This window comes from Seriola dumerili, unplaced genomic scaffold (genome assembly GCF_002260705.1).
Source record: "Seriola dumerili isolate Sdu_G_001 unplaced genomic scaffold, Sdu_1.0 BDQW01004171.1, whole genome shotgun sequence".
Classification (NCBI taxonomy): Eukaryota; Metazoa; Chordata; class Actinopteri; order Carangiformes; family Carangidae; genus Seriola; species Seriola dumerili.
The window spans coordinates 246,107-273,814 of record NW_019178426.1 but is presented as its reverse complement, the minus strand read 5'-3'; the positions used below and the strand labels follow the sequence as shown (position 1 = coordinate 273,814).

The following is a 27,708-nucleotide window of genomic DNA, read 5'->3' as shown; positions in this document are numbered from 1 at the left end:
ATAACATTTCAGGAGCAGATGTCCTTGAGGCGAAACCAAGGACAAGGCAATTGCTAATCTTGTATTCCCAGCATGATCAAATCACCAGGCAACAGATATAAATAAAAGGACAGGAAATGAGGAATTCACATTCAAGGGTGTCAGCGGCGAAATGAAGATTCATGGTGAAGAGCCCCGGTGAAGGCGGCAAAAATTAACTGCAAATAAAAGGGACAGACGGCCTCCAAAGTCCAGCGTATAAAGTAGGTTTGGTGGGAGAAAAACACACACATGCTAGATAGGGTCTAGTCGACAGTGGCTGGGGCTGAGGAGAATGGGCTGCACTTTGTCATCGAGACAGGTGCTTTTATTTGACACCCAATAGGCTGCACCCTGACTGGATATTCTAAAAATATGAGTCTGCGCATGATCATCAGACTGTCTCGTTTTCCATTCATTTCACACCATCATTTGTTACCACAAACACATAGAAACCTCTTTGACTTTGTCTGTTGGTCTGGAATGCTAAAATGAAATAGAAAATGTGCCGATGGAAATGCTTTCCACGAATGTTGCTGCAGTTCCTTATGCACAGTTGAAGCTTTAACAAAATGAAATTGACTCCTGGAAATATGCTGTCAAATATATCTGCGGCTGATTAAACCAAACTTTTCACTTCTGTCAGTACTATATGATTTTTTTATGGCATTCACACAGGAGAGTGACAGAATTTTATTGTGTACTGGTAGCGCATGTGTAATTCATTAATAAATGCTTTTACAGCTGAGACAATAAGTGGATTAATTGGTTAGTCGATCAACAGTCAATGAATCAGTAACCATTTTGATAATTGAATCATTAATTTAGAAATTTTTGAAGCAAAATTTCAAAACATTCACTGATTTTAGCTTCTCAAATGTGATGATTTGATCCCTGTCATTGTCATACATGAAAATAAACTTGAGCTTTTGACTGTAGTTCCGATAAAACAAAACGTTTTAAGATACTACAGGGCTTTGCGAAAATATAATGGGCAGTTTTTACTGTTTTCTGACATTTTATAGACCAAATGATTAATCAACTAATCAAGGAAAGAACCTGCAGATCCATTGATAATGAAAATAGTGTAGTAGCGGCTGTAAATGCATCACAACATGATTTCAAGGCAGTTTTTACTCCTGTAATACACCCAATAAATCAATCTGACGTCATCAATCAGTGGCAATTAGAGGATGGTGTAAAATGCTAAAACGTGAATCTACCTGTTTCTGCTCCTCTCCGAGTCCGTCCCACATGGAGGCTACTATCTTGGATACGTCACCAAAGGTGGCATTGGGGTTCTGTCCCTTAATGGCTGCCTGGGTGTCTCTGAAGAACAAGGCGTAGGCTGACACGGGCTTTGTAGGCTCATTGGGATCCTTCTTCTTCTTCTTTTTTTGGGGTTTGGGCTTGGGCTTCATCATCTCTGAAGACGGCCGCTTCTCGCCTGTGATCTGGAAGACCATCAGAGGGACACACAAAAAACAAAACAGCTTATTGATGCTGCAGAAAGAAGGTCTAACAATTCTATCTAACTGCCTTTGGAGGGAATAATTGCATCTCTGATAAATGCTTATAACATTAGGTCCAGGTGAAGCATGTAAACTTCATTAAATCCATAATTCAATCTCTCCGTTCGACACCCGTGTCGTCAGCGTTTGAATATTGCGGCGATGTTTCACTGACAGTCACACTCTGACACAGGCGCTGGTTGACAGCAGTTTTTCTTTTCTGCCTTACTTTGTCAAAAATAACATCTGTTAGTTGAATTTATCAAACCTTTTCAAATCTTTATTTTTGAGTTGTTCAGCAAGTCATAAATTCTGACTTTTCATGCTAGGGGTGAAAGGAATTTTAAATCGCCTGCTGTATCTGCTCTGGCTTTGATGTGGTCTCAGAATGAATTGGAGAGAGCAAATGGAATTACTTACTGATAGGAGAGATGGTAATCATTTTTATTCACACACACAGTGAGAAGCACAGCAGAGATGTATAGGCCTGGAAATATATTTTTTAAACTACAGGATCCCCCTTCTTGTTATACTGTATCACTGCGACCTAGCATTTAAATACACAGATGAATCTGAAACACTGGTGGACCAGGCAGATTAAATTATACACTCATTCACATTTCCCTGATAGAAACGAAGCAAATCCGTGGAGACATTGGTTGGTGGGCAATTTTGTGAAAGCAGTTTTTATAGATTTACATAAACCAAATGAATCTAAACAAGTATCCTTCTCGTTTAAATGAATGAGTGATTTAAATGGAGGAGTGGTAGGTTTCAAATAGGGCTGTATATAACAAAATTAAATGGGACTGCCAAAACCTTGTATCTGTGTTGATGATCAACCCATTAAAATATCCCTCACATCTGTAAATAACATTCCAACAACTACACATATTTCAACAACTGCATCATGTGAAAAGATTTCACGTCATGTCACGTGTGCGCGAGGCATGCCATGGATTGTGAGCAGTTCACAAATGTGTCGTTGGAAAAAGAAATTTGTCTGAAGATGAATTATTTTTTCACTCAGAATATAGAAAAAGAGATAAAACAGTTAAATTCAATCAGGAAGCAATTTTCTTTTCAAATGTGAGACCACACTGCACCACACCACTATAAATACAAAAGAAAACAAAAAAATCATAGCTATAAATCCGACTCCAGCAAAACTGTTCGACCAAGTCTGAATCTTCCAGGCGACCAAATAAAAGAAGCACAAGCATATCTATGCCTGTGTTCCTGCAGCTAGCATGCAAAAACTCTCAGAGAAGCGCTGCCAAGCCCGCGCCTGCTACTCCACAACTACAAGCCAGACAAGCCACATCAGTACCTTCGAATGAGGATCAGTCTCCTCTTCCTGATTGGAGCTTGAGGGGGAGGGTGTGGCCGATTTACTTCCGGGAGGTGAGGGGGAGCCATGAGGCAGTGCACTCCGGCTGACCTGAGAGTTTAGCTGGGACAGTGCACTCATGGGGTTGGGCAGTATCGGAGGTGAGCTGTTTATCAGGGGGTGGTTACGGGCGGGATCATAATGAGTGCCGTCTGGGTGCTGGTGATGGTGTTGCTGTTGGTGGTGGTGCAAAGCCATCTCCTGCATCTGGGGTGAGAGAAGAACACCAGCTTTACTATCTTCTCCTACTCAAAGGGATAAAAGGTTGCCAATCAGCCAAATATGCAATTACTTAAAAGTGGAGATGACATTATCAAATTTGAGAAAATGTGTCAAGAGCTAAAAAAAAAAAAAAAAAAAAAAAAAAAAAAAAAGACAAAAAGACTTACAAAAATTTAGATGTAAAGAGGGTCATACGTCTGTTGAAAACTAAACAGACAAAAAACAACCCTCTTACAGGTCTCACAGTTGAACTTAGGCTGGTGGTTAGAAAGCTTCTCTTTCCTTTCTGCACTGTCTTTTCTTAGGGCGGTAACATACACTATACGGCAGCTTTGTGGCCAAGTTTATCTGCTGCTTGTTTGGTACCTGCCTTCAGCACTGACCTTATTGAGTACTGCTATGAAAATCCAAGGTTATTAGTGAGCTAAACCAACTAAATATCTCACAAAAATAAGACGATATCATCTCTCCAGCTCAAGCCAAAAAAAAAAAAACTCACTGCAACTTCACTTTAGACACTAAACAAGACACCGAACAGTATTCGCTCCCTGAGGACTCATACCATCTAGAAAAACATGAATGTAGCACCTGTGACATCCCACTTAGTCTCACTTTGAAACCTGGAAGCATTCAGGCTTGTTGCATGCCACAAAATTTGTCAGTCAGAAGACACAGAAAAACTACATTCTCCATTAGGTGGAGCTGGGTGGAGCCCGATGTTGGATACAGTGAGCAGCAATCACCATGACTCACTGTGATAGGGTGGCTGTCAATCAAGCAGATGTGACCCTCATATAATGTTTTTAAATAATCGATTTTATAAATGAGAAATAATCTTTGAAATCACATGACTACTTGCATGAAAAAGCTGTCGCTCGTGGTAATGAGCCCGCAGGGATAGGTCATGTGACTCTGCTGTTCCCCTCAGCTCTACAGGGAGAATTTTACCGTCTTTCAGCTCATTGTTTTGGTTTTCCAGGTCACTCACACTGATTTGTTATTTAAGACCAAAGCAAAATGCTCTAAAAACACAGCTGTAACACTTCCTGTTCAGCACCAAGTGACAGATAGAAGCACTTAATAACTAGGACATAGTGGAGCAGTTAAAGAGCCAGATATTTTTCTTTGTGGTTAGTGGACGCCAAAAACAGAGGTAAAATGAGAGTGAACATAATTCATCAGGTGGCCAGAGACACAACTCTGAATCAATGCTAATGTTGCTGTATCTGGTAGATGTGAAAAACGAGCAACCGTTTGCTAACAGGTTCGCCACATAAATTTAAAGGGTGATATTATGTCAGTGTTGCGCTCCGTTGCTCAAGTGGCTAAAAAAAGAAAATCAATTATTGCAAGTTTATCTATGAAAATAAAACTACTTTGCATTTTAATGAAGATGTTTTTTACTGTACAATTCAAGTTTTCCACGGCTGTGAGACTTTAGGGGGGCTGTATCTCAAGGCAGTTTTGCATTTGCTTCAACATTCACCCACGTAACACACAGGCCCATTACCACTTAGCTCAAAATGATTTAATTTTTCAAGGGAGCTCTCTATTACAGTTAAAAGTACAATCCATAATTTCTGTTGACTTCTAATGACCTCCATAGTCAGTCACTATGCAGTGTAACAACTGCAGCACCCTCCATGGTCCTTGAGGCACAGTGGCCTGGTTGGTCTCTTCAGTTCCTGCTTCTGAAAATTAAGTTTTGAAAAGCCAGAGATCTCAGCAGCTGTTAAAGCGATCGTTGAGTCAATGGCATTGATCAAAATCCCCTATCAACCCCCTGCAGATATATTATTGCAACCATGTTCCATGAAGGAGAAAAATATTACTTACTGCCATGTTAAAGAACACCTTTTGCAACACTTGGGTCCACGAATAGAAACAAAAATGGGCGCTCACAGCTGAAGAATGACCCTCACACAGAGAACACCCTTCAGAGAGATTACAGAATCAGACTCTCACAAAGTTCTGCTCTTAGCAGTCTTAAAAGATCTTCAATAATAACTACATCAAAAGCTTTTCTTCAAGATTCATCAGGATACAACATGAGCACAGACCAAAGGATGCTTTTAATGCGGGCATAAATGGGAATGTTTGGCAATTTACAGATCAGAAAGTGATGAACTAGCATTTGTTAGCTCTTTTAAACATTTATGAGTTAAATAATACATTACACATTAGTGCAGCGCAAAAAAGATCAAATTGAAAGGGCCCGAGCATATGAGGTCTTGATAAACACAAGTTAGAGGTTCAGAGATGAAGGCTCAGCTCTCTAATCATAATTGGTCCCAGTAGATTGCCAGAATAAAAATGCACAACAAAGTAATGTTGTACGAGGCCCTGGCCTGCTTTGAAAACTCATAATATTCACACGACATTAGATTCTGTGTTTGCCTCAGCAGCTGCTCACAAAAGGCAGCCATGAACAAAGACATTCCTTTTGCATTTCAAATAACCAAGCTCTAACCTCCCCCCATCCACAGCAATCTCCAACTTCCAATCATAATTCAAAACACCATCACTATACTTCTTAAAACATGAGGAAATAGCTTCAGCAAAATAAGTAAGACAGAAAAAATAGTGGAGGAAAAGAAGAGGAAAGAGAAGGAAATAGAAATCCATTAATTTTCCATTTTCCATGGACTTGCTCTTTAAGGGTCCTCTCCTCACAAACCAAGAAGCATTGAAAAACCAATTAATCAAACATGAATGGCCTATCATAGATATAGCAGACGCATTTCCATAGCAACAGCCTCCAGGCAAAATTGTCACCTTTTAATCTGAGCCACACCATGTTTAATATAAACAAGAGGGAGACATGCAGAAAAGCGGGAGTTCATCGGGGGGGGGGGCACCATGTCACCATGGCATCGTGGGTACTGGGTGTCACCCTCATGAGAGTATGACCAGCAAAACCCTGGGATCACAAAGGCTTTAAATCATTTAGGTTCCCATTTGAAGTAACTGATTTCAGACATGTATTGTAAATTGTGACAATATGTTCTGTACCATCTCATCTCAGTCTTTGGTTAGTCAGCAGTTAGACATTACAAAATATAGAAACATAAAAACTGTTGTGTTCTAGTGGAAGTCTGAAGTCAATAGTGTAAGTTGCATTATATAACCACTATAAAAAGTAGATATGTAAGTGTGCATTACCTTATTACAGTTACTAAAAGCAGCAAAGCGCAGTATAAAACCTAAAGGACTAGTACTCATTACTCAAAACGCTCCTACTGTTATAATCTACTTCTAACAGTAATTCCTATGTCCCTATTAAAAAAAAAAAAAAAAAAAAAAAAAAACCATCTCAGAGTGCTTTTAGTTGTTGCTTTCACCTGTGCGAGACAGAAAGAGCAAAAAGTTATCACATAGTGCCATCAACCCCGAGCTAAATAAAGCGAGCGGCAGACGGCTGTACAAATATTATGAAAGAATCTGACAAAGGTTGCTGGTTGCCATAGGTACTGTATGCTAATTCCTAATGGTATCATCCAAATGGCTGGCCAAAAGAGAGAGAGAGGGTGTGGGGGGGGTGGCATTGTGAGTAACAGGATTTAGTTGGTCAGTGCTCTCTGCCTTTAGCATGTAACACATACTGACTTTTCCAGGACTCTCAACATGGACACTGTGCTTTTGCTGTGTTTTCATAGTACAACTACCAACTTGAGCAATGTAGTGGCCTAAATTTATATATTTAGATTATTTATAAAGTTGAATTCTGAGTTCTCTTGGGTATTGTCTTGGCTATGCTCAACCTCCAGGCAATTTAGCTGTTTGCTGTAAAGCCCCAGGAGATTAAAGTCCCTCATAAACAGACGAGTAAGAGGAAAGGAAAGAGGACACAGGAACCGAACGAGAGACAGGGAGAGAAAGAGAAAACGGAGGGAAAAGTACAGAAACTACAAAAGAAAAAGAAGCAAAAAAGAGACCCCACATGACCTAAGGACTAAAATTCATCTCCAAAGTTAGCAAGGGGACAGTTAGATATTGCTTTTTGGCGATGAGCAGCCAGGCGGACCTAAACTGTGATGTAAAGCCAGGAAACTCGGTGTGAACGTGTTCTCCTGCCATCGTTACGCCTGTCGTGTTTGTATTCACATCTTGTACATCATAGTCAAATGGGAGTCAAATAACAAAGGCTTTCCAATTATGTGTAGCACATTGTGTGCGAGATGGAATATCACAAAGCCATTGTTCCCCTGCTCCTGCTGACCTTACCTTTGAAATGGTTTCACGGCCGCTCCAATTGCCTGCACCATTTGATTTAGCTAAGGGGATTTGACCACCAGCACAGAGATGAGAGAAGGGGAGAAGAGAGCTCTGTGCAGCCACAAGGAGAAAGAGGAGAGATTCACACCAGAGGAGAGTAAAGCAGCTAACCTTGCTTCATCCTTATGATGATTATACCAGAGTGGCATCTGTTTCATCAGTTAAATAAGCGGGCTGATTGCTATGCAAGGTTTTATTGCGCTGGCTTCATAATAAAGCAGCCTCTCCATGCTAAAGAATCAATAAATGTTGTGGTCATGTTTCAGCTTATTAGCACCATCTAAAATAAATCTGTCAGTTTTTCATTATCAGCCGTCTGTGGAGCTGGAGTCCATTCACTTCTAGTTTACTTGCTTCAAAAATATAAATGCAAACTGAAATTTACTTGACAGTGAGCATTATTTCCCCCAGATGCAGCATGGTATCATCCAGTATTTAACATCACCTGCTGATGCCTTTTAATCTGACATTCAGACCCTGTCTCTATCCCGTCCTGCCCTCTTTCAGTAGGCAGTGATCAATGCTCCTGTGAGTCCTGAGACTTTTCTCTCCTCACTCCCTGCTTGACTGGAACCATCTTGTTTAGAGTGATGGCTCACTCACACAGGTTCACGGCTGCTATTGTAAAATCACCCAGCGTTTAATTGAAACAAATGACTATAATAATAGAACATTATCCCTGCAGGCACCCAGCCATGACAGCTTTAATTAGAGGCGCGTTCAAGACTGATCCTTCAAAAGCACAGCCGCCGCGCAACACGGTGGTAAACACGCCTTTAGGTGGGGAGCCAACCCTGGGCCTCACAGCCCTCAAAGCTACTTCTCATTCACCCTGAGGGCAAAGCGCTAACAACTCTGTTCCTCAAAGAGCCTCCGAGCCTTCACCCCTCCCTCACCCTCTCTGTCTCTCTCTCTTCTCTGTCCCTTCATCCATGTCTTTGGTTTATCAAGCTTATATATACCCAGGAGGGTCATTTACACAAGCTGAGGAGAATTAATAAGAGTGTGGATTTATGAGTCACATGCTACTTAAGTATGAAAGCAAAGGCAAAACGCTGCTTCTGCCTACTTGTGACATCAGACAGATACCAAGTAAGGAGATATGATGGGCAGTGGATGTTTAAGAAAAAGGAAGGAAACACAAGTGTTTTAAGAATTTGTTAAAGCTTAATTGGATGCGTTTTAAAGGTAATCAAGATGATTTTTTAAATATTATTTAATGCTGCAGGGAGATTTTGATTCAAATGTAAGATGATGCTATGATCCAGGTGTAGCAGCAGCCAACTCCATTTAGCAACACACTATTAAAACCTCATTTTGCTTATTAGCTCGGCAGTCGCTCCGCGTTGCCAAAACAAGGCACTATCAGGTCACTTTCAATCGTTCCAATTACATGCTAGGCAAAAGGAAAAAATGTAAAATACTCGCTCCTGTGCTGAACTGTGATCAACTAATTAATCTGGCAGAAAAACGGCAATACCTCACAAAGCAGCAGCATAAGGAAATAATTACGAGTTTTCAACACAAACTTTAAAAGAGAGAAAAAGCAATTTATTCCAAGAACGGCTTAAGTAGCCACACTGTTGAAATGAACTTTGCCATCATATTTCTCAAAGCCAAACAGACTCCGTGCCAACACACCTGATATTTTCATATAAATGCAGAAAACAACTTCTAAGTTGTGCCATACAGATAAACTTTAGAATAAACAAACACACTGAAACAGAAACAGAACTCATAACAAGAGTTCATGGTAAAAGGGTCAAATTTTATCTTAGACACCCTTTTATTGTATTTCCTTTTGTGTGAAAACGACTTTATGCTTGTGGCTTGACGTGTTGGTTCTTATTATCCTCACTATTATTATTATTATCATCATCATCATTATTATTGGTTATTATTATTATTATAGCTAAAGTATAGCTGGAAGCGTTTGCACAAAGAAGCTGATGTTCTTGGGTGTGATTGACTGTCGGTTTGAAAAGTACAGTACCACCCTGAACGCCTCTCACAGTGAATCTGTGGCAGCAACAAGGCAGTGGTTGATTTGCAGATAGTAATGTCATGATGTCCCCCTTGGCACCATCCTCCATGTTCCTCATTACTGCTAATGTCAGAACCTACTTTGCTTTTATTTTCTCTCTCTCTCTCTCTCTCTCTCTCTCTTCCCCTCTATACCCCCCTTCTCCCGGTTCTCTCTCTTGTTCCTCACTCTTTTTTATTCTCTCTCTCTCTCTCTCTCTCTCTCTCTCTCTCTCTCACTCTCTCTCTTGTTCTCTCTTACTGTCTCCCCCCCACCCCTCACTCGCTCTCAGCCCGGGCGTGTCTCCGTGCTCACCTCACAAAGCACAGCGTCAGAGAATCAGAGCCTTGGCTGACATGACATGTAGGAGACGGTTGTGAGGAGCGGTAGGGACACACACTCTTGACAGCAGAAGGCAAGGCTCCTCTGCTCCCACTAATGAGACTCCTGACTGCCGTGTCAAACGCACTTTGTGTATACGTGTGCGTGTGTGTGTGTGTGGGCGTGCCCGCGCTCACACAACAAAAAAATGAATGTAGATGCAGAAATAATGAACACAAAAACAAGAAAGAGCACACAAATGAAAAAAAAAAAAGAAGCTGCATACAGTACTGTATATGTGCCATGCAAGCCGAGGTCATGACAAGGTGATTTGCATGTGTGTCCAAAACCTGTCGGATAAAAATGTCAAACATTTCTGACAGAAACCACCTTCACCTTATTCTCCAGCTTTGAACAATAATAAATGTTACTGACAGCGTATTACCAAACAAATGAACCTTTTGTCATTACAGTACATGGTAGAAATCATCATACAGTCTACTGCGTTACACTGGGAGGTGGGAGAAGACTTTCATTTTAGTCTTTTGCTGATTTTCACCCAAAAAAAAAAAAAATACCCAGACTTTTTTAAAAGGAGCAATTAACAAGTATGCAGGCTTTGACCCACATTTAATGTCCCCACACATCCAAATGTTGTCTCCTACTGCAAGATAACACTGATCATCTAAGTTTATGATCAATAAAGTCTTTTTGCTACAAGTATAGCTCAGGAAATACTTCTGGTAACAACAAATCAAGAGAAAAATGGTAAGAAAACACAAATGAGCCACTGATTCGCTATTAAGACCCTCTTTGTTCATAAAGCTGTATATACAGTGCATTCAGAAAGTGTTCAGACCCCTTCCATTTTTTCACGTTTTATTATGTTGCAGCCTTTATGCTAAAATCGCAAAAAAAAAAAAAAAAAAAATCCCTCATCAGTCTACACTCGAGATTTTTTGAATTTTTTTTCCAGATTTTTAAAAAAGGAAAAGCTGAAATATCGAATTGACATACTGTAGGTATTCAGAGCCTTTGCTATGACACTTGAAATTTGGCTCAGGTGCATTTGGAAAGGAACACACCTGTCTATATAAGGTCTCACAGCTGACAATGCATATCAGAGCAAAAACCAAGCCATGAGGTTGAAGGAACTGCCTGCAGAGCTCAGAGACTAGGAGGCACAGATCTGGGGAGGGCTACAAAAAAAAAAAAACAATTCTGCTGCACTGAAGGTCCCCAAGAGCACCTCCATGATTCTTAAATGGAAGAAGTGTGGAACAACCAGGACTCTTCCCTGAGCTGGCCCGCTGGCTAAACTGAGCAATCGAGGGAGAAGGGCCACTCTTGGTAAGAGTGGTGACCAAGAACACGAGGGTCACTCTGGCTGAGCTCCAGAAGAAAACCAGACGTGGTTGTTGAGAATTGGTTGTCCTTCTGGAAGTTTCTCCCGTCTCCACACAGGATGTCTGGAGCTCAGCCAGAGCGACCATCGGTTTCTTGTTCACCTCTCTTAACAAGGCCCCTCTCCCCTGATTGCAAAGTTTGGCCAGGTAGCCAGCTCTAGGAAGATTCAAACTTCTCCACTGTGCACTTGGAAACTTTCAGTACAGAAGAGTTTATATATTATATAACATATTTATGTACAGTATATGTTTATATTTATATAGAGACATATATATGTACGTATATAATATATGTATATATCTCAAAATCTGGTTTTCGCCTGATTTTGCTCATCCTCAGATGTCACCTGTTTTTTTAACAATCCCTACTGACACTGAATACTCTCAAATAGTTTTTTTTTTTTTTTTTTAAACAATGATCCCTGTTTACTGTAAGTGCTATGAAAACTGCGATACAGCAAAAATACACTCAAGCTCACTTTGTGTCCTTGCTGAGATTTTTGAGCCAGGATTCTTTTCTATTGTGATATCAAATGCAAACTGTGAGGATCATCTTTAAACATGTAGCTTTACTTAAGCAGAATCGAGGACGAACGCTGCCTGTGAATTCTGCCTGCAGCTTACGTCTCTTGGTCCTGGATGGTCGCAGCCCCACTATGAACTGTGCTACATGAATACACAAAGTGTTTTAATCACCCTGGCTCAAGCCGCTCTTGTGCACATTAGCAGACAGAGTGGCAGTGTTATGCTGAACTGGTGGCTGGCGGCACAGCAGGGGAGACGTCCCTGAGTGAGATGACATGGGACGGCTCTCCACCGCCACCAGGGCCAAATATTCCTGGTGGTGAAAGCAGAATGAGATGATGGATGGTTGAGATAGGGCACAGTGCAATATGGACATGATTTCATGGCATGATAAATCTCAGCAGGGGCCCCTGGCTAAGTGTAATATGAAATCCCTTATCTATGTATCTGCTTCATAACACCAGCTATCTGCTGCAGCTGAATCTGCCTTTGTTTCTTTAGCCTCTGTTCTTTGCCTGAATGCCACTGTTGATCACATCTACAGTATGGAGGAGAACGATGACAACAACATGTGTGTGATAACACATCTTTTACTCAGTTGTTTTTGAAATATGATGTGATAAATTATCTAAATTGAAAATTGTCACTGTAGAGATCCTCTTCTATTACCAGTGATCACAGTGATAAGCAGCGTTATTAGAAGAGGTTTTGCACAGCACTCCATACTGTAGAAGCTGGCCTGTGTTTGTACAAAACAAGTTTAAATTACACTTGCAATATAAATGAAATGCAATTTGTCTCACAGAAGTGATCTCTTTAAAGTTCAGTGCGTGTGTTATTTAATACCATCTCTTTAGAATTTCTGATTAAAAAGAAAGAAATTAAGCCGCCACCGTATCCTCTGATTAGCTTAATCTGATAGGTTAATTGACTTTATCAAGGTGGAGGAAAAAGATGAGCTGCCAGTCCAGCCTGCAATAAAAATCCCCCTAAAATGAAGAAATTGGAAAATAACCTATATTTCTTTTAAGATATTTCTTAATATACAACTACAGTTTCATATCACATTGCCAGAGAAATAAGGCACTTTCTCCCAGGAGATGAGAAAAGAATTGAATTTTTCCTTATCGGTCATCTATTTTTCCACAGAATGCTATTACTTGCTGCCTGCCGTTGCTAAGCAACAGGAAATATTAATAGGACCTTTTATTAGCTAGGCTTTACCAGTGGAGTACTAAAATGAGGAAGTGGAAAACATGAATGTGTTACATAAATCTCTGAACCTTTCAGGGTTTGCACAAGTCTCTGTTTGTCCAGTGATTTATGGCTGTGATGGTTCATTTATGGGAGAGGGAGGTGTGAAATGCCAAAATGGAACATTAGCCCAAGGGACAATTTGAAAATAAATAATCAAAAAAAAAAAAAAAAAAAAAAAAAAAAGAAAGAACGAGAAGCAGTTTTAAGAACAGCCCTCCCCTTTCTCTCAGATTTCAAGAGGCCATCAAACAAGCAAGTGATTTTTGTTCTGCTGGAAGCATTGATCATTCAAAATCATCTATGCCTGGATCAACATTGGAATAACTAATACAAGTCCCATTCTATCACTAAGCTTGTTGAACTGTGGTAAAAAAGCGACAGACATTCCATCATTTTCCGCAGACGCTCTAATCCCTTTAAAAAATGACTGAAAATGAAGGTCTTTCAAAGGAGAAATAGGTTTTCTTCATCTGAATGAAAAGTATAGAAGAAGGCAAAGCCTCAAAGAGCAGAAAGTCTTTAAAGGCAAAGGTAAGACAAATTTAAAGTCCATATTGGAAAAGTCTAAACACATTTAATTACAATATTTCTGAAAAGTCACTTGATAACAGTGTAGGTGATATAATATTCGGTCTTTAGACTTAAAATTCGGTCCAAGATTTTCCCTACAAATGCACCACCTTGTCTCCTGATCCACCTTTTTTTTTTTTTCTGTTCCATGTTTATACAAAAACCAGCAGGTGTACAGTATGCGATAATACGTTCGCTGAGACCCTCCATCAGAGAGAGAACACATTAAAACACACCTCTGCTCTCTTATCATTAATTCATCCAAGCTTGTCTGTGACAAGTTCAGTTGACATTGCAGCTCATATTTCATTCACACAGGCTTGAGGAGCGAGCACCTGCCAGGAGCACTTAATACCTCGTGAGGAAAAATACAGAAAGAAAAGAAAACGCAGGAATCCACCCAACTTAACATGGCAATCAGGGTGGGATTAATACTTGATAATTAACCTCAACAACTGCAGATAAAGAGCTTGTGAACAAATTCTTACATTTAAATGTTGTAACAAAAGAAATACGAGTATGAATTTGAATATGAATACAGTCGGCAGATCTTTAGGGGTGCCACAACCTTCTTTATAAATGAACTGACCCTCATTCAGGCAGATTCTCGTCTTGTCTTCTGGAAAATAACAAATTAGATAATACCTGGGAGTTTGATGGAGCTAAGGCTGCGTCCGCATATAGCTCTCTCTGCTAATACATAGCCATTATGCATAACATCCCCCAGCTGATAATACATTCATCATCTGTTACATATTCACAACATCACACTCGAGCCGGTTTGATGATGGCTAATATTGCATGCATCATTGAGGAACATGAAAAAAACTTAATCAAAGATAATTTATTCCAGTTGCAGACACAGGTCATATGAATTTGAGGAGCGTTTTAAATATACCATAATTGAATATGGAGCCATTTCTGTTCAAATAGATTGCAGATGTAGTTGTCACAGCACAGGTGTGAGGCTCTTATAAATATATCTATACGGCCGTTAATAAAATAGTTTAGCTTTAGGCGAGTTCTAGTGTAAGTGAAGATGCAACAGACAACAACGAGGCCACTTCGCTTGTGAGTCCAGAAATGATTCACTCGAAGCAGCAGAGATGTGCATCTTTCTGGGCTGTATTGATAAGATCAATGCAACCTGAGCATGGCTATTAAATGTCTAATGTGTTTTGGAACTTGTAGATGCTATGACAGTGGGGGCATTAACAGAGAGAGAGAGAGAGAGAGAGAGAGAGAGAGAGTGGGAGAGTGGGAGAGGCCCTGCCAAGTGCATCAGAGCATCAGAGAAAAGAGCTCTCTGAAAGATATCAGGTTTGGCAAGGAGGGGCTTCACTCCACAACACAATAAAAAAAAGAAAAAAAAAAAAGAAAACACGTATGAATTGAAAATGGCCTCTTTACAAAATTAGAAGAGTACAGTCAATGATGTCTTTCAGTTTTTGAGAGTCAGCAGAGGAGAGAAAAACACCAAAAAAGGTGTCGTTACCTGGTTGGCAAGTAACTTCTATCAGCTCCTGTTGATGAGTTACACTTCCTTTAAAGATGAGGCTGGTGATAGTCTATATTTTTCTAGTTCATCCCACTGACAAGTAGGCCTACTTATGTTAATTCTCATTACTGATGAATCTGCTTATTAGTTTCACACCCAAGTTGATATCTTCATGGACCTTGATTACATAGCTAATCCATTTACCATCATAGTGGCATAAGAAAACTAGCAAAATGTTCACATTTGAGAAGTTAGAACCAGTGACTTTTTTGGCATTTTGCTTAAAAACATAAACCAATAGCAGGAGATTTTTTTCTGTTGATCGACTAATTGATTCAGTTCAAACAAGTATTGCCTGTGCAGCCAAAGCCTAATACAGCTTTTCCCTCTGTGGCACAGACCTCCATTGTTGTCCAAAAACTATGAAAAACAATGAGCCACATTGATGCTCTGGCTAATGTGCTCCTTCATTACCATGAACATGGACACTGTCATTTCCACGTACACCATCCTGCTGCTGTAAATACCAAACAGAAAGCCAACTTATACTCCCAAAAAATGTTTTCTCCTGTTTGAGTTTTGTCACATGCAGCTTTTCTAAAATGAAACTATGTGTTTGTGACAAGCTTGCAGTGACGAGGGAAGAAATCGGAAATACTCACTAGTAAAAGAAAAAGTCATGCATTCAGAATTTTACGACGAAAGCATTTGGCATCTAAATATATTTAATGTACCGAAAGTAAAAGTGCTTATTATGCAGAACTGCCCATTTCAGAATCATGTACTGTACTTTATATATTGCTGGGTAGCTTGTGAATTTAATAATGCGTCATAATTTATTTGTCGATTATATTTTGAATTATTAATCTGAAACTGCAAAGTAACAAAAGTTATCTAATAAACGTGGTGCAATGAAAAGTATAATAGTTGCTTCTCAGTTGTAGTGGAGTATAAAGCAGCATGAAATGGTGACCAGCCATAACAAAGAACAGTATTTGAGTAAATGTACTTAGTTACTTTCCACCACTGTAATGGATCTTGTTGATAATAACAAGAAAAAAAAATATAATAGAAATCCATTCTTAATAACTGTTCTTTAATTTGCATCTAAGTGAGAGTCTTACTAGTCAGGAGGTTCCACACCCACAACTCAGTCTTAACACCATTTAGTCCTACAGTTCAACCCACCACCACAAACCAAACACACACTATCTATTCTTACAGCTCACTGAGAATGATCAACTGCCGCTGTAACACTGCTCTACTCTAAATCCTTTCTGTTATATAATCGCCCTATTTATTTTATGTTTATATTGTTGCACCTGCAGTGGAGTACTTTCAAACGTCCTCGAGCTTGAATCACGTAGGCACACATTTAAAAACCAGAGGCTCTCAGGCTTTTGTTGAGACAGAATAACCTTATTTCACTCAACTGAATTATCTCTTAGATATCTAATAATGAAATCCAGGAGGTACAGAAAACTGGAGGTATATGCTCATTTTGAATAAGAGTTACCTCTTTCCTCTTTGCAATTTCTTCTTGCTTTCCTCCCCACAATACCCTCCTCTCGCTCTCTCTCTCTCTCCCTCTCTCTCCCTCTCTCTCTCCATCCTCACCCCTCCTCTCTTCATCCAACTCCATTGCACTCTTTTCATTGCCCAGCTCACGTATTGAATCTGCCTGATGAAAACAGATCTCACTGCAGCACCACAATAGAATGGCTGATGCAGGAAAGATGAACCCTAATGGATTTTTTTTTCAATGTGCTCAAGATTGAATATAAGGCCTGACCTCCAGATGTAGTGGATCCATTTCAACAGCAGAGATATTGTTTATAGTGAAGACACAGAAACACATAGACACACTTGGACACATACACATTCAGCACAACGTCAACAGCAGCAGCAGCAAAAAAAAAAACAAAAAAAAAAAACAACAAAAAAACCCCTTTCTATCTACGTAAAGCACTCAAGTATTTTTTAGCTGCCGAAACATTCTAAAATTAGAATTAACCCTTGTTATTTATCTAGCCATGTCAAGTGAGGTATTCATAATGATAGCATCTCATGTTTGAACTGCAGAGTTTGCCTAATTACTCTGCTCAACAGACTGTGTCAAGGTGAGGCACCGATTTAATAGACACTCCGCTCTCAGCACAAATGAACCTCTGCTACGGTTTGGTAGTTTCGCCAGGCAGACTATTTGATTTAGAAATTTCTGAGTTTGCTTTATATGCTGCTTTCCGCGGCAAAGTTGAAGCAGTGCCCTGAAAAAAAAAAAAAAAAAAAAAAGGACCTGCTGTATTGCCGAGGAGCTTCTCTCAGAGCCTGTTTGAAATATTGAAATAGCTTCAAACATCAAGATTTGGGAGGTTTACTTGCAGAATATAATCACTGATCACCTGCTTCAAAGCAGTTTTTTTATTCAGTGGTGTCATTTCTTTTAGCTTTTTCTTAATATATTTGCTTTTTGTGTCTCCACTTTCTACCCCCCCCCCCCCCCCCAAAAAAAAAAAAAAAAAACACCCTTTAAACCACCAAGGACTAGTTGTCAGAACAGCAATCACCAGCATTTGTAGTATATCTTTTAAATATATTTCCATTGTATGCCAGCTGAGCATTTCACATCTCATGCATTTTTATCACACAACCTGCAGTATTCAATCTATTAAAACCACCGAGTGTGGCCCTCTGTAGCAGTAACAAATATCCTGACTGCTGAGCGAAAGACTGGCCAATCAACCACTGTCTCTACAGTAAAGGTCATGACCAAAATGTGAAATGGATATCAAGATAAATGACACATGAATCCAATATGTAGGGGGAATATTCCAACATTATATATAATACATGGTATGTTTATATTTCAGATCTTTATCAAGCCGTATTTTGGCTATTTGCTGACTGTTGTTTATCCTTTCTTCTTCTGTTTATGGTGAACATGAGAATACACTCTGCTTGACCTCGATATCTATCTATATGTGTTTAATGTATACTGAATATAACAGATTCTCAGTTCTTTTCATTTAAGTACACAAAACACGCTGCTGACACTTGTCATTCCTGATCATGCCTCCGACACAAAACAGCACAATATATAAAACACGTCTACTGTATTATCAACTGCACATTGGTAGTTTATTTAATTACTTGAAAGGCACAGTGCAGCTATGTCTGTGTCTGCTTATGATATCACAGTCAATATTGAGTAAGGTATGAAGAAGCTCTGACCTTCAAAACCTGAACACAAAAATCTTTGTATATGTTAATATAGTTGACCATATGTGCTTTTTCTTCACCCTAGTGATTTTCACTGCTGCAGCCCATAAAAAAGCATCCACATCTGTCCATATTTCAAATGCTATAGGAGCACTATTCAGTGCACATCTAACACAATATTTACATTTTACTGAGTAGGATAGAAAAAAAAATATAGCAATACCACTTTAATACTAAACTACACTTTTAGGGCTACATGTGTTCCATAAAGAAGACAGCTAACTAGAGAGCCTTTGGTTATTGCAACCTATGCATTATGTTTCACGCATAAGCTTTACATATATCATTTGTTGTAATAGAAACCTGCTCTATTTCCTGCAGTTCTCATGAATGCAATTATGGTTTGGAGATGCTAATTTGCGGTGGAGCAGGTCTGTGTGGAGCTGAGGGAGTAATCAGTGCGTATTCATGTTTGAAGGCTTGACAGATTGACTGATGCTTGCTGTCGAGGTAGATATGATGCTGATGGATTTACCCACAATCCTTTTCTCCATGCATCAGAGCTGACATGGCGACCACTGAGCAATCATTCAGTTCCCCACTTAGCCCCCCGTCTTCATGTTTTGAAAATTACATGTACCTTTATAAGGTGTTTCATATTAGAAATCAGTGGTTACTATTGGTTGGAGATCCTTCAAATAGCTGTTCTTGGATGATTTGCAATGTCCAAAAAGCTTTGGAAATCATTTTAAAAGTCAAATTTGTCCAATGCCTCATGTGCACCATTATATATTTTTTTCCTCTAAATTAAAACCTAGCTTGTGCTTCAGCGTTTGTGGGTGTGTACATGCAAGGCCAATGTCATGCGGGGTATCTCTCATACAAGAAATTACGTCTTAAGGCTCTATTCTAACGTTCTAAGTGAATGGTCTAAAGCTCATGGAGCAAGAGCATTTATGACGTGTCCACAGCTGCTTTTGCTAGTTTAAAGGTGCAAAAGACAGTCGCAGCGCCAGGCGCATGGTCACAAAGGGTTGTACTTAGTTTCTTAATTAATCATGGGTGTGTTTTGGGCAATAACCCAATCAGAGTGCCATCTCCCATTCCCTTTAAAAGGCAAGTATGCCTGCTCCTTGGTGGATTGGTATTGTGATGGTGGATTTGCCAGTAAGTAAGAAAGAATGTTTGGGATCTGCTTGTGCACAATGTGAAAGCTCGCTGGCAGATTATATACAGCAACAGCAGGATTCCACAAAACAAACACGGGTGCAAAATATTAAACTGGGGGTGTAATGCATGCTTTTGCACCCTCGGTCTGATACTTTGCACCCTCAGTTGAAATTTGAATAATAAATGCTAAGCACAAGGTGGTAGGAGCACGGACTGTGTGGGCGTCTCCGTGTAGTTATTTCGAGTTATGATCAACCAGTCTGATGTATGTAGAGGTGTGTGTGGTTACAGTGTAGCCTGGTGGTGTTTTCAGGGGATTTAATGAAGGCAAACACAAGTGAATTGTCATGTCTATTGACACTTTGCTTTTCCTCAAGATAGCAATACGCCAACAATGCGCTTCACCACACCTTATTTTAAGACCAACACACCCATGGGCGCTCAGATGGGTGCAAGTGAATTTACTATTTAAACAATGTGGGAAAATACACAACTGCGTTGGTCTGAAACTAGCAAAGACACGCGCCACTTTGCACCGGGTGTAAGATAGAGGCTTTAGAGTTTTGGTATAAGCCTGTGCAGCTGACCAAATTATACCACCAAACTAAAAGGGTTGAGTTTACATTTGTGACCATAACTGAAAAAAATATTCCTTAACGCCAGCTTTCTGGGCTCTCAGGGCTCACAGGGCCCCCATGGAACGGTTGAGTCTGCGAACGCTACTCACCGAGGGCATTTGGCTGGAAACGAGGTGGCTGTCCTGCGCCAGCATGTTAGACATCATGAGTGTGGGCAGCTCTGGGTAGGAATACGGGTTGATGAGCCCATTGTGTGGCAGCGAGTGGCAGAGGTAGCCTGTAGAGTCGTGCTCCATCAGGTGAAGAAGAGGAGGCTCGGGGTGGTTAGGTGGAGTGATGGGAGGGATCTCGTAGTCCTCATCCCCGGCTCCATTTCCGCTGGCAGTGCCGCCACCTCCGCCTCCTCCCCCGCCGCCACCAGTCTGACCTGTGTAGCTCTGAGTGGAGGGAGAGACAGCAAAAAAATGAAAAGTAAGAAAGATTAGGCTTGATGAAGCAATGTATATAAGCAGATCAAAGCATTCAGTTTACTGGAGCAGAGTTGCAAAGTGAGCTCCAAATTCTGCTCATTTCGTACATAGACCATATTGGGTAACTGGAGCACTTCCAAGGCTTGGACGGGCATAAAACTCTCCCAGTTGAATCATCAGTATCACAGAAGACAAGAAAAGACATAACAAAATGTCTAGTTCTTTGATAAAAAAAATGTGAAAGGTACGAAAACACAGGACAAGGAAGAATGCATTTTGGAAAAAAAACATCCAACCACTAAACTTAAAATTCAGCTGTATTCTGTAATAGCGAAGAAAAACTAAAGTAGAAATCCAAAATTACAGTCAGCCGTTTAAATCACTTTACTTTTGGATTCCGGGTCAATTTTTGGATATTGAATTTGCAATTATGGCAGGGAACATGGAGGATATTGTTTAAACAAATGAAATGGTAATTTTAAGTGGTAAAAAATACTTGGGAACCAGCAGCTCCAGCTTTGAGAACCTGCAGATATTTTACCAACAAGAAAAAAGTGCTTGTTTCTGATTGACAGGGGTCTATTAACGATGTAGATCAGGAAACCTCCAAGCTCGTCCATTTATGGCTTACAACAACTGTTCTAGATCAAGTGCAAAGTCGTGGCGTCCAAAGCCGCTTTTCTTGTTACCGTCGATACTGGAGTTAACTGTCACTTCTGAAATGCACCTAGGGAAGGAAATGTTCTCCACCTTCTCCATGTTCATTATATCTGTATATCTGGACAGCTTGATGTTTATCATTGCTCAGCTTACTGTAGCGCGGTAACTAAAAGTACTTGTTCTCTGGCTGACTCAAAATCAAACCGTTCCAGTCAACAGTTAAATCAGCGACAGTAACCAAGCAAACTGCACCTCTGCATCACCTCCCGTGGTTGAAACAGACCAACAATGAGTGAAACTGACGACAAACAAACTTTTAGAACTGGATAGCTGTTAAAGCCACGATATGAGTGCAGTAATACGCTTTGACTATTTTGTGTCGTGGTGTTTGCCTCCGCCTCATCCATTATTTCCATGTATCACGACACCTTGTTGCTTACGGTGTTTGATAGGAAAAGATAATGATACATCAGAACTGTAGTGATGTGATTCTGATTTTCTTGCTGAGGATTCCAGGATAAACGTTTGGCCCAAAATAACAGCGAGCAAACATTTGCTTCATCTGTCAAAAATAAATGAATTATGCAAAATTCAGTTATCGTCAGATATACTGACCACTACATACACACTCACACTACCTCCACTGCTTTGGTCTATCAAAGAGATGAATCATGAAAACCTTCTGTGCAAAGGAACTACAGTTTACAGTTGATGTCAATATAACATTACAAATCCATTGAAAGAATTAATTCTACAACAATATAACTGTAAGAAGAAGAATTTATTTACTGTGTTGACATCTTGTCAACTGAGGTTTTCAGTTTCCGGCAATTCTTCATAAAGCTTTGTGAACTATTTAAATTCTGATCTGTCATTTTGTCAAAGCTGCTGTAATTTTGTTTCAAACGTTGAACATCTCATTTTGGAACAAAAAACTCAATGCTCAGCGATCGGTAATAAAGAAGACCAACAGCCTCTATATTTGTGCGCTGTCGTGCTAACACAGTAAGTCCAATCAGATCAGAGTTCTGCACAGAGCAAGAAGAAAAGAAAAATAGCAGGGAAATTCAACGGGGAATGAAAAGCAATTTTGTCTGAGACGATCCAACTTGACTCCCATTGTAATGACTGAGTCAAATTAATCATCACAAATAATATTCTGGTGTCAGCCATTCAAGGGTTTTTTAATAGAATTTTTATGATTCATGTCTAGCAGTATACATCAAACAGTCAGTTCTGCAACATTTCTGAAATCAATTCAATATCATCTTTGTGTAGGCTGTCATCCTCAGCAGCAGAGTGGTCATTTATCTCTCAAACAGATACTTTGAGAAAATAAGGGGCACGGGGAGATGGAAGAAAGGAAGAAGGATACGGGGCACATTTTTTTCTTGTTTCTCTCAAACCTGTTTTAGTCTAAAGGTTAGTGTAAAGGTCTATTGTGTAATCTTTTTAACCATATAAATTACAATTTGTTAAGATATTTAACAGAAGAGGTTGATTTCTACATGATAAAAAAAAGCCTGTTTTAGTGGAAGAAAAAACCTCAGTTGGCATAAAAAATATTAACAATGTAGATTTAGTCGTGGTGTAATGTTGGTGTTTGTTCATTTTGAAGTGATAGCAGCTTTAAATCCTTGAGGTTTTGTGACTTAGCAGTGTGGTAAGCCTTTTGTTTCCGCTTGGATCGCAGATCCTAGCGCCTTTTATATACATAGTAAAGGACAACTTGTTTTTTTCTGCAATAGCTTTCAGCAGGATTAAAATATATCTAATGTCTTTTAAATGAATACCAATCTGATGCTGCATGTGCAATACCTAGAGCACTAAAACACCCATTTTTAATTTGACCACAGAAACGACGTTGGCAGTGTTTTATTGTGAAGAAAGAATGTAGACACATACTCAGCATTAACAGCACACTTTCATCTTCCTACACGTTACACCAAATGGAAAAAAGAGCGAGAGAAAAAGACGTGTGATTGCTTCAATTTGATTTACTTTGTCCTGATATAGCCTTCAAGCCAGTTGATATTAATTTTCTGGACTGTCCTTTGAAGACAGATGTTTTTGTAAACCTTTGGGGATAGTGTTATTGTTTGGTCTAATGGACAAGAAAACGAACATTTCCTGAGATTCAATTTCCCTCATAATTGTTGGAAGGAAACTAAATTGTCTGCTGTAAACATTGGAGCCATTGTGTGAAGTGAGTCCCTGTGCGTGTCCCTCGGAGCCCTGTCATCTTTCACTGTGCTTCAGTACGACTGTGGGTGACCACTCTGTAATCTAAAGACCGCCACGCTTAGTCATCATCCAGCATGTTCATCAACCTTTTGTTTTGTCAGTGTATAAATATATATCCAAGCTACAGAAACATTTTCCTGGTCCCATCCGTTGCTTTTGATTGTGCAAAGGGACGAGGACTGAGTGTGTGTCATGTGTTAGATTGCTGTGAAGGCTCATCCAGTGCCCTTGATGATAAAATGTAAATACCAAGGACGTTCCCAGTTGGATTGTGGCAAGATAAATTATTCATATGCCTCTATTCAAAATGAGATTGCATGTACAGAACCACATGTACACTCTGGCTAATGTATACTCTTTTCTCCTTTAAAAGTAAAATCCAAACAAAGGCAATGTATTTGATGGATTGTATAGACCAGCTTGTGTCCTAGTATGGAATTGGCTTTTCAAACAAAAGCCTCCTCTTCTTTTTTTTTTTTCCCCCCATGAGGTACTCGTCATTGGTTTACTCGCAATAGTCAAAGCAACACCCCTACCAAAAGCTGCATTACACAGATTCTTTTTTTCTCACTGAAACATTCTTTATTTTCCTCCTCTGATCAATACCACACACTATAGGGAACATTATTTCCAATACACAGTATGCTCAGTCTGCGCAGTGGGCGAAACACAATCTGTAACATTTTAATTAAGAGACAGATCTCTCGACTGTAAGTGTTACATACCAGCACACCTTTCATTTGAAAGAAACAGATGAATAGACAGTTGGTCTGGGACTGAGAGAGAAAATAACATTGATTGGGGAGCTTTCCAGCTTGTCTTTTATTTGGCACAGATCTCTCCCTCCCTCTGTAACACTGCCTGAGTATTCAAGGCCTTCTGGAGATGATATTGACTGCAGCTAATGGCTCATTATCTGTACATTCTTCCTCTCATTAGAATACTGTTGTGATGCCTGTAGAAATCCGGATTTAGGACATAACCCAATTAATATGAAATTATATTCATTCTATAAAAATGTTCCGCTGTCAAATATAATTCACACCAAAAAAAAAAAAACAAAAAAAAGGAAAAGCTGCATGCCTTTTAATATTTGTAAAACACTACATGATCTCGGCCTAATGTTGCATTTATAGCTGAATTAATTAGTCGAGTAATCAGTTAGTCAATTAATTAAAGTGAATTAGAATGATTTTGCAACTATATAGATAATTGATGAACCTTTTAAGGCATTATTCAACAAAAAAAACTTACATTTTCTGCTTTCAGCTTCTCGAATCAGAGGATTTTCTGTGTTTTATGTCACTCTAAATTCAATATTGTGTTGTTGCTTGGACTAAAAAAAGCAATTTTAAGACGTCACCTTGGGCTCTGGGAAATTTTTCCCGCTATTTTTGGACATTTCACAGACTGAACGGTTAATCGATTAGTTGCAGCCCTGTTTGTATTATTTGCTGGTTTCATAGTATATTACCTTAAAAGGAATGGCATTATACAAACATTATTTTGACAGGTGGCCCACACACTGTGAAAAATTTCCTCTTACAAACTTAGGCATCACGTCACACACACCCCGTTACTTGAGTGCCACACAGACGCACAGAGTTTGGAGTCCTCCCAAGTCAGCGTTTGTTTCAGGGGGAGGGCGGGACCGGCAGCTCGGAGACAGACGATGACAGATCTGCCTTACCACTAATGTGCACTTATCTGCCTATTGGAGAGCTTTGTCACAGTGGTGATTTATGCTTAAAATCCCCCACACACACACTACCACTTCCATCACCTCCGATACTCTCCGTTCCAACACCTTTCCCGTATCCGCCGCGCAGCACTCCAAACACAGAGACAGAGTCAGGCCCCGTTATCTCTCCTTTCCACGCAGTCCGGTTTGCAAAGAAGACGCTGGATTTATCTTCTGGAAGAATTTGAGAGCATCATCTATTTTCATTCACTCTGCCATCGCTCTCCCAAAGGAAGATTATACTGTATATTTATGAATGATCCTGTTTACTAGTGTACACAGAGCTCTTGTTTTAGTGTAACAGCAGAGGCAAATAGTGCCTGTCAGACTACAAAGATCACTTATTAATCTGAATGGCATGAACAGTTCTGCTATTTCTGTTTATTGGGCTGTTTGTTTTTGATACTCCTCTTTCTCTCCCTCTCTCCCTCTCTCTCCCTCCCTCTCTCTCTCCTCTTCCCCTCTCGTTACCCATCCATCTCTTTCCGTCAACTCAGGCTTAATTAAAGCCATAGCTGTTCTTCTGCTACAATATCATGTCAGGGGGTATCAACACACCACAAAGCCTTCACTAGCAGAGGCCAAAGAGAGGGAAGGGGGGGGGGCGAAGATCCAGTTACAGCCACCCTACACCTCCACTCTCCTCTTCCTCCCTTGCCTGGCCCAACCCCAGCCACGTCCCTTGCCTCGCAGAGCCCTAAACAGTTCTGGTCCCTGCTACACAAACCCCCGGATCACCCCCCCCACCCCCACCCTCCCATTCCCCTGTCATCTCATCTCTCCCTAAAACAGCCCGGCTGCATTATTTATCTGTCACTATGTTACTGTTTGGAAATCATGAAAGGGTGCGGTGGGGATGGGGATGCTAAACTACTGTGTACTAGGTTTCTGTCCGGTGAATGAATTGGATGGGAGGGTGGGAAGAGTAGAAGGTGGGGGAGAGAGAGAGAGAGAGACAGAGAGAGAGAGAGAGAGAGATGGGGAGGTAGCTTGGGTGGTGAGACTGGAAAAAACTATTGTCAAAGGCACACTTTTTCTAGGAAATAAAATCCAGCTACTATCTCCTCAGCACCAGCCACAGCTATGTGACAGAAATGATGCTGCTCTGTGACAAAAATGCTTTTTTATTTATCATTATAGGAGGGAAATATTGGGGGAATGGGGAGAATAATTAAGGCTAGCACGAACCATCCGAAGTCCAAAGATACAGATGGCCCCATTCACCCAAGATACTGAGCTGATTACTAACTAACCCCCCATTGACTAAAACCAGCCTTTCTAAATGCATATATATCCCCCCTTTTCTTTTATGTTTCCTTCCCCTCTTCTCCCTCGTGTATCCTGTTCCCTGTGCTCGTCTCACTTCTCAGTCAAGGTCAGGAGGTCATCCTCATCTGATCGCGTGTCAGAGCAGATTAAAATCAGAGCTTTTGTGCCATGTCATATTTCATTATGCATTTGACTCATCTCGCAGGTCAATGGGTCAGTGTGATTTGATTGGATGACAGAAATGATATAATTTGTGTTTAACCCTAGGCTGTATGAAGCTCTGAGTGGCGTACTAATGCATTTTGCAAAGACGGGGCAGGCCCTCTCCACAAGCGACTAATTTGAAGTGGCACACCACAGAGTTGAAGGAGAGCCAGAGCTATTGCACAACATGCTGAGGTTATAAGGGAGGCTTTATCAAATAATAAACACAACCTCCCTTGTGCCTCCATTTCTGTCTGTCTCTCGCACGCTTTCTTTTTTACTCTGCAAACTGATGCAAGTGCCCAGACGTTAACTGCTTTCTGCGTCTAATATCTTACTTTTACCCTCCATTTTTTTTCTTTCTTTATCAGTTTGATTCACCGAAAATGTGTCACTGACCCTCTTCTCTCTTGTTTTTCTACTTCTCTCTCTCTTCTCTCTCTGTCTCTGTTTCTTCCTCACAGTCTAATAGCACTTGATTTTGGCAAGAGAGGAGACTAATGGAGAAGTGCTGTCAGCAACAACAACCACATCATTATTGCTGTACATTCAAGTGGAACACAAACAACATTTAAATAGCTCCCAAATGGAAATGGAATGGAACAGAATAGATATGTAACAGTGGCAAAAAAAATCAGCTAAGTTATTATTTTAAAGCGGGATTAATAACAACAGGTTTTATTGTTTAATAAATAATCATGTATTTATGTTTTCTTCTTGCGTCATATGCACAGAAAGGAGCTCAGGACCTTGTGGTAGTAATGATATGCAGATGCTGCCCACTGTCAGTGAAAACTCAACTGTGATCTCCACTAATGCGGTCGGAAAACAAACCATGGGTGCACAAGATAGCTCAGGTTTCCCAATAGTCATCTAGAGTGATTGTGATGCCGATGTTGATACTGCTGTGGGTGACGGTGGGTGGGTGGGGGGGGGCGAGTGCGAGAGTGGAGGGAGGGGTGGAGGGAGCAGAAAAGGAAGGAGGAGGTGGTGGTGGGGGGACAGACAGAGAGAGAGAGAGAGAGAGATGACTCCAACATTTCAAATGAGGACCATAATCAAACTTATTGCCTGACAGGGTGAATCTAGGATTACGATGTTACATTGGCAGACATACAGTATTATTTCCAGTCTCCT

The 27,708-nt window shown here is 40.2% G+C and overlaps 1 protein-coding gene across 4 annotated transcripts in view; it reads right to left on the bottom strand.

The window, feature by feature from the left end:
* Nucleotides 1-27,708, bottom strand: part of tox2 (TOX high mobility group box family member 2) — a 110,423-nt gene that overhangs the window by 7,173 nt on the left and 75,542 nt on the right. For 3 of the 4 annotated variants that reach the window (XM_022769592.1, XM_022769590.1, XM_022769591.1), the window contains exons 4-6: nucleotides 20,133-20,420; nucleotides 2,860-3,126; nucleotides 1,242-1,472 (exon numbers count right to left, since the gene is read on the bottom strand). In XM_022769592.1, the coding sequence (XP_022625313.1) occupies nucleotides 1,242-1,472; nucleotides 2,860-3,126; nucleotides 20,133-20,420 (786 nt within the window). The remainder of the gene's footprint in view (nucleotides 1-1,241; nucleotides 1,473-2,859; nucleotides 3,127-20,132; nucleotides 20,421-27,708) is intronic. The other variant, XM_022769593.1, reaches the window with a different exon arrangement.